General features: G+C 37.8%; 1 protein-coding gene and 1 non-coding gene across 2 annotated transcripts in view; both read left to right on the plus strand.

Annotated features, from left to right (window-relative positions):
* The first annotated feature begins 899 nt into the window (after positions 1 to 899).
* The window catches only part of LOC124167993 (cytochrome P450 4c3-like), a 32,841-nt gene continuing 18,281 nt past the window's right edge, over positions 900 to 15,459 (plus strand). Inside the window, exon 1 of the mRNA XM_046546074.1 lies at positions 900 to 1,137. Coding sequence (XP_046402030.1) covers positions 1,119 to 1,137 — 19 coding nt within the window. The 5' untranslated portion in view covers positions 900 to 1,118. The remainder of the gene's footprint in view (positions 1,138 to 15,459) is intronic.
* Positions 12,029 to 12,101, plus strand: Trnav-uac. The gene has a single exon. It is a non-coding gene; the product is annotated as a tRNA-Val (tRNA).

The raw sequence follows: 15,459 nt of genomic DNA on the forward strand, positions 1-15,459 counted from the left end.
ACTTCGCCTTCTTGCTTTCTCAATTTCATTAAAACTTGTTAAAAGTGGTTAAAAACGTTTCCATGCCTCCGTAAAAGAAAACGGGACAGCACCTGCACTCCGTCGCTAGGCAACGTAAACAAACCTCTATCTCGCTTCGCGATAACTCCGCAAACATGTGTTCCGGATGCACTTTAGAGGGGAAATGCACTCTCTCTCGTCCTTGAGACCAGGCCTTGAGACATTCGCCGCTACCTCCCCGCCAAAATATCACATGTGAGCGAAATGTGGTAATCGCTTTCATTGCCAGAGAAAAATAATAAAATGACTATGTAACCCGTGCGAAAATTTCGCACTTCCTAATTCTCTAATTCTTAAAACAATTTCATTATAATTTCTCACTCCTATAAATAACAGTTTTTACCATTCACCGATATACAATTACTATGTGCATTTCGTACTATTTTCATTTCTGTTGTCGATTCCCGTTGATTATGATTCTTGAATTCTTTGAACACTTTTTTAAATCTATTCGTGATATACGTTATCTTTCAAGTTCCTTACGCACGATGTCTCTCTTAGAGAAAGATTAACGTTCTTCATACTTCTTAGATTTTACTTTTAATACTTTTGCCTGCTCATGTTGCGTTTCTTTGGTTTACTTCTGGATTTAATGGGCTTTTAAACTTTTTTTGGAAAATTATAAAAATAAAAGTAACAGATGCGGGAGAGCCATGATACTACTAAAATAGTAGTACCATGTAATAGTAGTAATTTTATTAGTACCATGCGGGAGAGCATAGTTTTCTCCAGCGCTCCTCCTCCTCTAACAATAAGTAGGACAGTGCGGGAGGACGCGAAATCTTAACTTTCCCCGCGGTCATTGGCCCGATGCTGCCATCTAGTGGCAATGGGGGCTGACTCAAGATGAGTAACGGTAGGAATCAGCAGGCGAAGACATAACGCTTCCGCTGGTGGACCGGAGAACGGCGAAAGTTCATTAGGTGCTGTGCCAAAAAGTGTTTTTACATAGTGGCGTCGGAGGAGGATTTCCCTTGAAGACGCTGTTCTCGGTCAACCAGGAGATCTGCTAGGGGTGTCGGAGGGAATTTTAAAGTGAAGTACTTCCTCGGACGGGGATGGACAGTATTCTCAAAGGTAAGACTTTCATACCGCAGATTTTATCACTCGCTACCAACGAAGCAGAGGATATCGATGGTTGAGTTCTAACAACACGTATCTCAAAAATAGCAACTTTTCAGGAGAGCAAAAAAACGATTAATTTCTTTTACTTGCACTCTGAAATTAAAAACCAAAATTTCATAAAACTGAAAAAGAAGTATTCATTTGCAAATGAAGAGTTGTTCTTTGCTTGTGTTTTATTTTTTAATGTCATTACACTTTGTTTAAGGTACCTGTCTCAAACCGGCCAACTTTGAGATACGTGTTGTTAAAACTTAGCCATCGATATTCCATTTTGTTCCTCAACATCACTATTTGGTCCCAGGGATATTGCGAATCATTCCTTATTGAATACTCCTGGGATACTCCCTACCTATATTGTTGTTGTCTACCTACATGTCAATTGAAAAAAATTATAATGGGCAAACTCCGTTTAATGCGATTCCCAACTTCCTATGTCCATTATAAATAATTTGGGAATTGCATCAAACAGAGCTTGCCTATTGCAATCAATGAACATTTATTGATTAATCTAGACGGTCTTAATACGCATGCCATTTAAACATTCCCGCTCTCAATCTCCAAAAAAATATCCTACACATCCGCCGGGTTTTAAGGTGATTTCTGTAAGCTCCAAGAGTAATCTCAATAAAAACAGAATATCTTTGGGGTACCCTTGGTATACCCCCGAAATATTCTATGGGGATATTTCTGGGATATCCTTAGGGCGGACGCTTGGTATATTCCTATATTCCAAGAATAGCCCTAAAGAACATTGAGAATATTCTTGGGATATTCCCATAACCCTTCAAGAATATCCTCCGCTAATTCGCAAGCTATTCCTCTGATGCGTGGGCGTGTAACGGTGAATTTGAAGTCACTTCACCAAGCCGGACTACCGCTGATGAAGAAAGAACACTCCTGACTACAGCACTTATCCATAATTAGCATGTCTTCAATTATGCAGGCATTCAATTAATTTTAAGTAATTTAAAACGAGGATTTTGCATTATATATTTTATTTGAAGTAAAATGTGAAATTTGGGATTAGCATTTGGAGGAGGAACAAGCAAAACAGTTAGCTAATTCAAAGTCGGATAAGCTTCGCAATCACCACGATGAAAATGCGGACGAAAGAATCAATTCATTGGTTTGAAACAATTCCCTTAAATCCATCGTCATAAACTCAATTGATCAATGTAGTTCGAATAGATGAGGGTGAGGTCAACTAATACTAAGTAAACAGCGCGCAAAACTCACAAATACAAGTTAGGTACTTTCCTAGGGGCTAGGCCGTCACCTGAGAAAAATATTTTGGGAGGATTCCCAAGGAGATGATTGTTGACTAATGATAATAGGGTGGTTTCATATTATTTTTCATTGCGTAAATCGAAAGATTATTATTCCTGGAGAACGTATTTCACGCTTTTAGATTTTTAAATGACGATATCTATTTTTCGCTATTAAATGAAAAGTGAAAATTTTCAAGCGCGCGAAAACGCGACGGCTAAGTATTAATGCCGGGAAAACTCCCGTGTGACGTCGTTCTGGTTCTCGCTGCCGCAAGTGAGGTGACTTTGGGGCGAGGCTCTGAGCGCTGATACGACGCAGGATGCTAGCAAGTAGCAGAGTACCATGCTAGCTGGTAGCGCTAGGCTTAAATAAGGATTATTAATACCTTATCAAACGAAGAAAACTTTCCGATCTTAGCCAGTTTTGATAGGTGATTAAGTAGACATGTTTCCCTGAGCTCTGTGCCTCATGCATGGATTGGTAACCTCAGACGATGTAAAACTCCTTTCTACTCGTATAGAAACTAGGTCCCTTTTAAGTCACGTGGAGTGGCATCGCATGGGCGCCAATCTGGCTTTTTTCAAATGAGGATAAAATTGACCCTTGCCATTCGTCTAAACCGGTATTTCTAAAACCAAATAATTTGTATACTATGAATACACTAATGGTGGGTAACGAATTGCAATCAATGCCTTTCGTTTTCTTTGATGAAGGAAACTACCCTATTATATAATAAATCTTGATGATTAAACAGCTCGGACTACCACTGATGAAGAAAGAATACTCCTGACTACATCTTATCCGTAATTAGCATGGTTTCCATGATGCAGGCTTTCAATTACTTTTAAGTAATTTAAAATGGGGATCCGCATTATATATTTCATTTAAAGGGAATGTGAAATTTGGGATAAGCATTTGGAGGGGGAACAATGAAAACAGTTATTTCACCAGATTAATTAACAATGTTTGAAAATAATTAATGAATACTCAAAAACCATCTGTGTACGCATTATTATTCATCCCCAACAGCCATCAATTCTCAGATTGGTTTGACGCAGCCCTCTATTCTGTTCTATCGGATAATATTTTAACACATACATGATTATTCTCCTTGACATCTTTCATCACCTGCTTTATGTATGTCATCTAAGGCCTACCTCAACCTGTCCCTTTCCCTTGCACCTGCCGTCCAACGATGATGTTCATTGGACCATTGTGTTTCAGTCCGGTCAAGCTGAGACGTCTTTTGCCCAAGATTTTCAAAAGGCTTCTCTTCTATCCTACTCTTCTTTAAACTTCCGCATTACTCTCACGAAAAAAATTGAATGAACACTAAAAAATGTAATTTCCGCGCGAATGCGGAATCGTCTAGGTATGAAATCTCCGAAAATTGGTTTATATAGGTGGGAGTATATCGAACGAGTGCGCCATATTTTAAAAGAAATTCGGAATTCTGAATTTCAAATTATTCAAATTAAAACAGCACATATTACATCTTGATGATATAACAGCCCGGACTGAAGATGATGAGAAAAGAACATTCTTGACTAAAACTAATCCTTAATTAGCTTGCGTGAAGAATCGCCACCGGGTCAGGAAATGTAGGCAAGTACTGAATCTTTCTTCTCCTTAATAGGGTAGTTTCCTTCATCAAAGAAAACAACAGGCATTGATTGCGATTCCTTACCCACCATTAGTGTATTCATAATATGCAAATTATTTGGTTATAGAAATACCGGTTTAGGCGAATGGCAAGGGTCAATTTTAACCTCATTTGAAAAAGGCCAGATTGGCGCCCATGCGATGCCACTCCACGTGACGTCACAGGGACCTAGATGCTATACGATTAGAAAGGAGTTTTACATCGTCTGAGATTACCAATTCATGCATGAGGCACAGAGGTCAAGGAAACATGTCTTAATAATCACCTATTAAAACTACCTAAGGTCGGAAAGTATCCTTCGTTTGATAAGGTATTAATAATTCTTATTTAAGCCAAGCGCTACCAGCTATCAGGGTACTCTGCTACCTGATAGCATCCTGTGTCGCATCAGCGCTCAAAGCCTCGCCCCAAGGTCACCTCACTTGCGGCAGCGGGAACCAGAACGACGTCACACGGAGATTTCCCGGCATTCGTACTTAGCCGTCGCGTTTTCGCGCGCTTGAAATTTTTCACTTTTCATTTAATCGCGAAAAATAGATATCGTCATTTAAAAATCTAAAAGCATGAAATACGTACTCCAGGTGTAATAATCTTTCGATTCAGGCAATAAAAAAATAATAGTAAACCACCTTATTAGCATGTTTCGGATGATGTAGGTCTTTAAGTCGTGTTTAAAGACATGAGCGAAAGGTTTAATTTACAATAGAGGCCAAAAGGAACCTTTTGTGGTTAGTCTTCCTTATGCGCTTTGTAATTAGTGAGAGGAACTACAACGAAAATTGAAATTTTGCGATCGTTTTAAATAAAATATTTTGCTTAAATAATTTACGGAAATATGGATGTAGGTAGGGGATATGATCACAGTGAAAGTGGGCAAAGTAATTTTAAATGAGGATACCGAATGCTATTTCATATTTAAAGTGAATTTGAAACGACAAACATGATAGCGGTGAGAGGTAGAAATATAAAAAGTCTAAAAATTTTCCAAATTTGGATGTCCCTGGCCCCCCTCACCCTGGGCCACGATCATTGGGAAGCATGTACATGCTACTGGGAGCGGAGCTATAATGAATAAAATTGTGTATTGGTTGCTGATCAAGTTGTTCATTTTGAAACACACAACATTAGAATTACAAAATTGAAAAGTAAATAGATAGGGTGCTGTAAAAAAATATAAATTTTAAGGCGACTTTCTACACTGATAATTCAATTCCAAGACCCCGAGGTGAGGAGAAAATTTAACCAGGCTAGTGTAGATGTTCAGGTCGGGCGAAAATTCTCCTAAGTCGAGCGATCCCGGACCTGCCCGCCAATGGCGCAACAAGGGGGGGGGGATTTTGGGGGATAAAAACACCCCCAGAGCTCATAGAAATTTTTAAGTTAAATCTATTTTACTTAAATGGATTCATATTCCTTATAGAAAAGTGTGAGGATTAATAAAATATCCCTCAGAAGGCCGTAAAAATCACCATTTTGAAACGTTTATTTTAATTTTTTCTGGCGGAGGGCCTCCGCACCTCCCGCTTACCCTGGAGGGTATGCAATACCCCAATACCCCCAGTATTAGTTGCGCCTCAAACCCCCCCTAGCCTTAATTCCTAGCTGCGCCCCTGCTACCCGCCCCCTGGCTTCGGCCCTGCCCTTATCCAACTTAAATGCGCCTCTGTATTTAGGTATTTAGGATGATGCATGTCCTTTGAATGACCGAGTTTATTTTTATGCATGTTTATATACGCATATCCATTCTTTTTATGTGTTTCATTTTCTGTAGTTCATTTGTTGTTCGTTTGATTTGCTATTTGTTTTTGTATCTTATGCTAAGTTGGCGTCTTGGTTGCAGAGGAAAAAACAAGGGATGGTTATGGAAGAAGCCATATTGAAGTGTAATGGATAAAGAAGTATAAAATAGTTTCAAGTGATATTGAAGTTTTCCTTATTTACTATCGCTTTGATACATTAAGGAGAAAATTAAAATTACCCGATAGAGTTGGTAAATACTGAGGTTGATGACCTTTCATTAAGGCCTATTTACACGGTATATTAACGCGAACGAGTTAATATCTAAATGTATGAATACGGGAAAGAAGAGGAAAATGCACCCTGTAACCACTCAACCTGTGCGAATGCATGTACAGAAAATAGAACCTGTTTTAATTTGGTTCATGCATTCGTACGAGCTCCGTTCCGGTCCGCAAAAATATTTCATTCGTTCGTTCACGCATTAACTTGTATGTGCTAATGTATCGCGTAAACAGGACACTGGGCAAACTATGCTTCCTCCAGAAAATGCTCCACTGTGTCCAAAGTTCAAGCCTATCTGTGTACCCCTTTCGAAATAAACAGCAGCGCGTATAATCGGGCAGTGGGTAAATATATGCAATCCGCAAGCAAACATTTACAAAGAATCATATTTTCAGGGCAAGACTGCAAAATGTTTGGAAACATTCGATGTTTCCAAACATTTTTGATGTTTGATGATTTGATGAACATTTGATACCACGTTAAGATGGAGGCGTTTACCTCAATTAATTTGCGAAATTCGAGGAAAGTTAAGTATTAATTTAACTCCACAAAATAGCGAATTGCCCCAAGGCATCAGTCGGTGAATGTAAATATATCGTGCACTTCGATTAATATACCAAACTCTGAATCGTATTGAATTGTGATTATTTTTACCAAACTCTCTCGTACAATTGACCAAATTATGAAATATACCAAGAGAGTTTGATAAAAAATCAAGTGCTTAGTAATTTACATCAAATTTTAAGTATATTTAACAAAAAATACTCCCTATCACCCCAGTTTGATAGTTCTAATCAAATCATTTTTTTTTCGTGTGGAGTAGAATCATATGTTATTATTATTGAGATAATAAAGAAATCCTATTATTTTAACGAAAACCTATTTTCTGGGAATCGGCCTCGCTGAACTAGAGTACGCTGCACCTGTGCTCTGAAGTAAAATATATATTGGAAATTAATTTTTAAATCTGAATTATAACAGGAAACGATACCTCAAAAACTAGCTTTTCGGCAGGCTAAACTAAAAATTATCCGACAATCGATATTAGAAATTATCTTTCCCATTTTAATTGGCTGTCAGACACCCATTCCCAATGGTTGGTTATTGTCGTCACAGAGTAAATTCCACGGGCGAAAAGAATAGTTATCCGGAGAGCATTCATACCAGCTTGCACGCATATTGACCCAATATTATTGGTACCTACTTGATTTTTTTCAATGATTCCAGTTGACAATAAACGGAACTAAAAGAACGGAACATCAAGCTAAAATTCGTTGACCACATTTTTTTTAAAAGCTAACAAAGACAGATATAATTCATTATTTTTGTCAATATGTTCTTGGAAATGAAATAAGTTTGTTGGCTTTAAAATGTTTTTACAAAAATTTCTTATTTCTTTTATTAGTCCACTGCTAGTTTCTAATTTTGCGATTGATGGGTCTTAAACATTCTTTTTGAGTCCAGTTTACACGATGATAATTGCAATAATGTATTTTTCCCATAGTAGAGTTGTGGTAATTACCTACATCAAAGACATTTCCCTCAGTAAATATTTTCAGGTCATTAATATTATTTTTTCATCGTCTGAGGAGGATTTCCTCTCACCGCCAATTTTATGCTGGCTGAAAAGAGAAAAAGGAGTATTTGGCATGAAATCTGAATGAATATATTCCGAGTCTCAGCGAACAATGGTTGATGCACTTCGTTCAAGGTCTTGACATCGACTGATGGCGGATATGTGTTCCGTGACTGGAGGAAGTTCATGGTCCTGCATAACAAAGAATTCAGTAATTTGATGGCGGGGTGCAGTTATTGACGAATAGGCGAGGGAACGGGGAGTTAGATGACATATTTTTCATAGCTTTTCCCACTAAAACGCATTGCCTAACGCTCATGAAAAAGAATCCAGTAGAAGTCGCCGTCATCCCGATGTCCCAAATTTTCGGATTACGTTATTCGGTTTCCTTGAAATCTTCTTGGAACCTTTTTCACCCTGTAACTTACTCAGTTTAGAGCATAAATTATTATATCAATATATTGCGTTGTTATTAATTGTAAATGCTAACGATTTGATCATGTGTGATATTGTTTTTAGTGCGTGATACAATTATTTTCGCATTTAGTACGTCGTAATGCATGAATAAAACAACGAAATTAAATAAATTATAGGGCAAGTTTTTGAAACCTACTAATTTGTTGGATAATGATATAATTCACATGTGAGTTTGAACATCGATCAAATTTTCAGCGAAGCGGTATTTCTTCCTTTAATCGTTCATCATATCTCGACATCACTATGCCATCGCGGTTATTGTATTATTATCACTCAATTTTATCCTCATTGCACATTCATCTATTGTTAAAGCACCGACAAATAAGCTTTAATGCTTCTGCAAGAGTCGACCTCGTTATTTGTCCAAGAATTGCATCGGAATGCTCCCATATGCAGACAATCCTGCGGCGTCTTCCTACAAACTTACCGATAAGTAAAGGCTTAAGATATGCCCACGCATAAATTTTTGGTCACAAAGGCTTTTAAACTGGAGGCCACGTGCCTGCCCTCACATCACTTCAGCCAGAGCTTGCCAAGGCAGGGGAACTGCTGCAGTTCCGGAAAGTTATGGGCCACACAACTTTGAGTGATGTAAGGTACTTCAGGCCCTGTTTTAACTTCTCGAATTTAATGTCTCCATCGCAAACCATCTTTAATATGTCATTAAAATATTTAAATATTTATTTTAACAATATATATCTTTGAAATTTAATGTGAAATAAATTTTTTTCTTAAAATGAATTCATGGAATAACAAACTTAACATATTATGATACAATTCAAGAAAAACCATTGTTATGCATAGTAACCAATTCCTTGTGAGTACCATGAATTGCAATTGTCTAAAAAGATTCAGTCAATTTTGGCCCAATAGCACACAAATATTAATTAAGTTCTCGGAGATCTCATCGGTCAAAAAACTCCTGGTTCACATGATGTGGTAAATTTTTACGCATACTCATAATCATTTTTAAATAAAGACGCCACATTCATTACTACTATCATGAGTACAAATTGTCTTAAGTTGCCTTTAAATAAATATTTTTACTGTTTCCCCGAGTTTTTCGATTTATGGCCGCTTTGCAATTAAATATAATCTTACACACTTGCTTAATTCTCTAGATCTTTCTTAAATATAATCAGCAAAAAAGGAGGACTGAAAATGCAAAAAATCTTCTCAGATAAATATTATGCTTCCCTTTGCATTATAGATCGACCTAAATGTGTCGATAGAAAGGTCCAGGTACTTGCCAAAAAATACAAGTAATATTTCATGCTGCTGTGATCGTTGTCGTAGTTCTTCAAAAACCTCTACATACCTGACGTTAAAATTATTTCTGATTGATCTGAACCTTAAGACCGAATCTCTTAAATATAGTAGCTCTTACCTCATTAATCACACTTTGATAGGGGTAAATTTATAAAAACGTTCTAGCTCAGGGAGATCACGAAATACAACCTTACTTTGGAGATCCAGGCCTTATCCATCTTCGATGATATATATGATTCTCAAAACCTCAGGATCGGTCATTGAAATTTCCTCTGCGTTACTACTCAGCGTACGAAACTTACTTTTTTAGTAAGTGCAATTATTTCCTATACGGGTCTATGTATCGTGTGAACAGGCCTTCAAGGCCTGATGGACCGGAACAGAACATGTGCGAATGCATGAACAAATTAGAACATGTTTTATTAACAGGTCTTACATTCGTACAAGTTGGGTGGTGCATTTGGCATTCATTATCACGTTCATGCTTTTAGACAACAGCTCGTACGAGTTCGTGTACCGTGAAACCAGGCCTTATTAAATATCTCGCAACACATTTCAGAAGTGTCTGGCGCTAGGTTAGCATTCCACAGTATTCACCGCACTAATAGGGCTTTCTTTTCTCCAAATTTGTATCACATTATGTAACCCTAATCCAGATGAATCAATATAAGAATAAAAATATGATATTAGTTTAATGAAACGGCTTAGTTGCCTAAAAATTGCCTGTACGAATTCCGCCATACGAACTACCCAACCCACGCGAATTCTGTTAATGCATTCGTATAAGTTGGGCGTTTACACGGTGCATTTTTGCATTCCTCCATTTAGAATGTAATTCGTACGTGTGTTATGTACCGTGTAAACAGATCTTTACACTCGCAGAATTGCTCTCATAAATGTATAGTATGAAACAGTCACTATGAATCAGGTATAAATAAAAGATGCTGAAGTTATTACGTGTTTCACTTAGAATGAAAGCCCACGGAGCGAATTATCCCATGCGATGGATTCTTATTTCGCGATAAAACTTGTGTGTTGGTGCAAGCGATGGAGATTGCATCGTAAATATTTGCTGATGGGCCAATCAGTCTGATATATGGTCGATAGAAAACCGTGATGCAAGGTATGTCTGTGCGGACAGATATATCTTCTCCTTCAAGGAGAGAGGCATCTTCTTGCCGTTGTGATAGCAAATGTAGATAGCTCTAAGTTTTGAGTTCGAACGTGTCGTTCCTTGAATAAACAACCTTCAAAATCCCCAGAGAAAGACCAGGAACCGATTCTAGGACGGAATTTTTAACACACAATACTACTCAATAGACTTGGAGATTTATCCACGAAAAAGTGGAATACTGAGAAATACCTATACTCATGAAAATTACATGAATATTTTAAGTCCTGACGCGAATATTTTGAATAGGGTGAAAGATTAATGGTTATTTCCTCATAATTGGGAGGATTAAAGATTCATTTTTCCCCAAAGTATTAAAGCAAGGTATATTTCTCTGTAATTTGAAAGTAAGCCTTTATCATAAGAAAATTCCATGGAAAATCAAAGGAAATAAAGGAAAAAATATGGTTTGGCAGAGGCTGATAGCTTAATAAAGCACTAATTAGTTAGTGCTTTAAGGCTGGTTCACCAGCGAAAGACATTATATCGTAGGTGAAGACAGTTGGGTTCCACACTTTGAAATGAACATCGCAGTCAGTCATCGCAGGATAGAGGATAAAACAACGCGCTTCTAACCTGTGTCTTATGCTTAACAGCTTTGTACCATCTCAACTGCAATTTAAGAGAGGCGCGTGCACGCAATAGTTTTCAAGAACTGCGCAACGGACAGCGCGCATGCAAAAATACATAATATTTGCGGCTGCAAAATCTAGGACTCAAGTGATTATTTTCAGAGAACTATCGAAAAGATGAGTACGAGCAAGAGAGTGTAGAATCTGATCACAATAAATACCTAAGTGAGCCTGGCTCTGGGTAATAAATTCAACCTTTAATATTTTCACAAAATAAGCATGAGCGGATAGATACAATCCACAATGGTTGAATTAAAAGTACAGATCGAAAGCCAAGTTAAAGAAAAATCTCCATGCCAAAACAAGAAATTCTAATATCAGTGCAAGAAAGCATACATGATAGGAGTTCATAGGCGGATCCAGGGGGGGGGCACAGGGGCACGTGCCCCCCCCAGACCCTCAAAAATATGCAAGATTTTTAATACGGTCCCATTATGATTGCGTTCGTTTTGTATTACGAGGTATCCTTGTGCCCCACCCAGAACAAAATCCTGGATACCGCCTTGCTTGTGCCCCTCCCAGAAAAAAATCCTGGATCCGCCCCTGTAGGAGTTCACCGTTAGCAAGCGGGAACGTGGGAGTCAGGCCTCCCATGAGGTCATTTGAAGGAGTTGTCGCGCCGGTGGAAGATGAAACAAACAAGAAACATGAGTATGAAATGTTAACAAACACGGAACTTCTCGTCATCTAATTTATTTAATCAACGAAATCGGGATAAGCCAACTTAACTTTATGTAATACAAAAGTCACTCCTACCAGCAAGTGTTTCCGTGGTGTAGTGGTTATCACATCCGCTTTACACGCGGAAGGTCCTCAGTTCGATCCTGGGCGGAAACAAATTTTTTCACCAGTTACAATTGTTCCAACTCACAAGTTAATCAAGAAAATTTTTGAAATTGAGCAAAATTTGGTCGCATCACAATTTTTTCCATGTATTTACATCCGAAATGTATCCAAAAGCGGTCCTAACTCCCTGATATAGCATACAAATTCCGATTTCACACAGTAAAACAACGTGAATATTATAAATGATTCGCAAGATATTGAAATGATTTAATTAAGCCGTCCATTCAAAGCTTTATTAATTCTCTTTTCAAGAATATATGCCTAATGCTTGACCTGAATTACAAATCTAATGAGCATACCAAGATACGCTCAAATTTCACGAGTTCCTCAACTTTTGTGTCCACTAACTTTCTTATGTATTGTTTGTAATTGTGTTTTTTTTTATTTTAATAAAATTATAGGCCTCAATGATTTTTTCCAATATTCTTATCCATTTGTTCCTCAATTCTGTCGGAAGTTCCACAAAAAAAGAGGTCAGCCTACCTTGTGGTGCGATAAATCTGCTAATTTAAAGTGATCCGCAGAGAGACAACGAGTCAGGTGTGGTGATATCAGACGACGATTCTCTTTGAATTCATTTTTTCATGGTAAAATAAAAGGTTTTATTTTATTTAAATCTAATCCTTATTATTATTGTTATTATTATTATCATTAAATTATTAGTTACAAGTCGACCAAGAAGTCGGGTGGTAACATAAAGTTAGGAAGTACATTAAGACACAATAATATGCAAAAACCAAAATACAAAACAAAAAATCCTATTAATCCTTATCCTCATAAATACCCTTAATCTTAGTCAATTTATTTAATTCAATGGTACCTATCAAATACATGGAAGCCAAAATATCAGTACACGTATAACAGTCCTTTATAGCTAGGGAAAACAAACTCCCACTCTGTTTTAAATTCAACCGCAGCTGCTTGACCCAGAAGAATCGCCACACGTGGATGACCTCAAATCCATGGCAGGTACTGATAGCTCCTGAGTGACGTCATTAGGCAACCTTGGAAAAAGTTGATCATTTCGTCCTTCGTCACTGTTTACAGACGTTTTAGACACTGGTGATGATTATAGGGCAAATGACACCCGAATAGGACGGACGGGCTCCAATGGCCGTAGCAGCTGGACCCGCCAGTCGGCTTAGTTAATCTTCGGCCTGGATTTCGTGGCCCTATTCTTTCGTCACTTCTAAGGGTGGAGCGTCCAACAGAAATCAGTCGTGATCTCAACGGTCCAATGAAAACAGATGTCATGCCCAGAACGCTCTCATGAAATAATAATAATGGCACGCGCCTCGTTCATGCATGAATCTTGAATTTGCGGCAGGCTCAGGGCAGGTTCTAGGAGTTTAATAAGAAATAAAATAACTTTGTTTTATTCCACACTTTATTTTAAATAGCACGACCCGGGTTTCAACATCTTGTGTTATCATAGTACCTGATGATAACACTGGATGTTGAAACCCGGGTCGTGCTATTTAAAATAAAGTGTGGAATAAAACAAAGTTATTTTATTTCATTAAATAATGAAGCGATTCCACAGAATAACGCCTGAGACCGTGTCTTATATAGGATGTAGGAGTTTTATCAGGGGAGGAAAAGATCAGTTTGCCTCCCTTGACGAAATATAGTACATCCGTTAGCTATATTTTTAGATGCGGTGGTTGAAATTTCACACCGTATATTTGCTATTAAGAAGTTTTATTACTATTATTTTCTAATAATTTATAAATTAATTACAATTGCTAAAAAATTTAAATAAAAAAATTATCCTCGCCTCGGGGCAAGCGTCTCCTTTGTTCCCAGGCCTGGGCAAACATTTGGAGTCCGGCGAAGGAAGAGTTTATCCGCGAACGAATCAAACGAAAGCGACGCGATTAGTCAAAAATGCGTATCCAACGTCACGTATAGCGCTACGCGAATGAAAATATTTACTAGACTGATGACGCCTTTGATAATGGGTACCTTCAATGCTAATAATATACCGCATAGAACATTGAAATAAACAAAAGTTGGTCTAATAACTTCAGGCAAGTTTTCAAATTCATATCATAAAAGATGCACAGGTAATTTCCTTATTGTACTTGTTAATCATTTCATAAGTAGTCCAAGTGAGTGTGGTATAGGAATTCCGTATATTTTTCCTGATTATGAAGTGAAATTCATACGTATCCACGCTGATAATACCTATGTTTACACTATGACAAGCGAGGCATATAGTCAACAACCATTCGTAAGCCGTTAGTGGGCTGATATGAAGTCAAACAGCCTCAATCATTTGATAATATCTTTTTCGGCGCTAGCCAATCCTTAATGATACCTGAACTAGTGAAAAAAAAACAAATTCAAACCATTAAAATGTCCACTGCGATAGTTCCCACATGCGGCATGAATCTCCGCATCTGTTGAGTACGGTGTTCCTCGTGGCCAGCAGCCAGCTCCGGACTTAACCGCTCGTTCGAAAAATCGAGCTTAATTTCGGCATCGCAGGCGGTCGCAGATTGCAAGGCCGTAGCCAGGGGGGGGGGGGGGGGGATCAAGGGGGATTGATCCCCCCCGAAATGAAAAAAAAATGAAATAGATACTTTATGCTCGCTTGGTGCTCACACGACGATATTATATAGCGGTGCATGGACATCTAGTAGTCCAATGCGACTTAAGTCAATAATGATCCAAGCGAATTTGTTGGTGCAGTGTGTGAAATAATAGTGCTGTGAATTAGAAGAGAGGTGAGTGACTCATGAGCCTCCTGAGGGACCGCAGAATTGACATCGACACCGAGGAGTTAATTCATTTGGTCGCTGCATAAAAAAGCAAGAAGGCTAAATTCAATTTTATAATAATATTTTTATATTTTCCTTTAAGGGTCCATACTAAATATGTATATTTAACCGTATACGCTATTTTATTTATCTTATAAAAAAATTGTATGTTTGTCTACTATTCCATAAACCCCCCGAAAATATTTTCTGGTTACGGCCTTGGGAGATCGTCTCTACTTATCACATTCTACAGGCTTTTTTGTATATGAGGCGTAAATATCTCGAGGCAACTTATTGATCCTTTCTTTATAATCCTGCATAGACACGAAAATTCGACGAAAAACAGGATCTGCCGTTCTGTATCGCATCAGCCACAAATACAACATCTAAATCGTGAAAGTCGATATGAGAATTAACAATAACAGACCGTTTAATAATATTGTAAATTTTTGTTACCACTGAATTGCTACATAAGAAGTGCCATTAGTTTTAACATGCTAGATTTCGAAAACAGAAATCAATGGAGTTTAATGCGGACATGTAATCTGTTTAAGAAATTAACCAATGAAAAACGGTATGGGTCATAA

This window comes from Ischnura elegans, chromosome 11, assembly GCF_921293095.1.
Source record: "Ischnura elegans chromosome 11, ioIscEleg1.1, whole genome shotgun sequence".
Taxonomy (NCBI): Eukaryota; Metazoa; Arthropoda; class Insecta; order Odonata; family Coenagrionidae; genus Ischnura; species Ischnura elegans.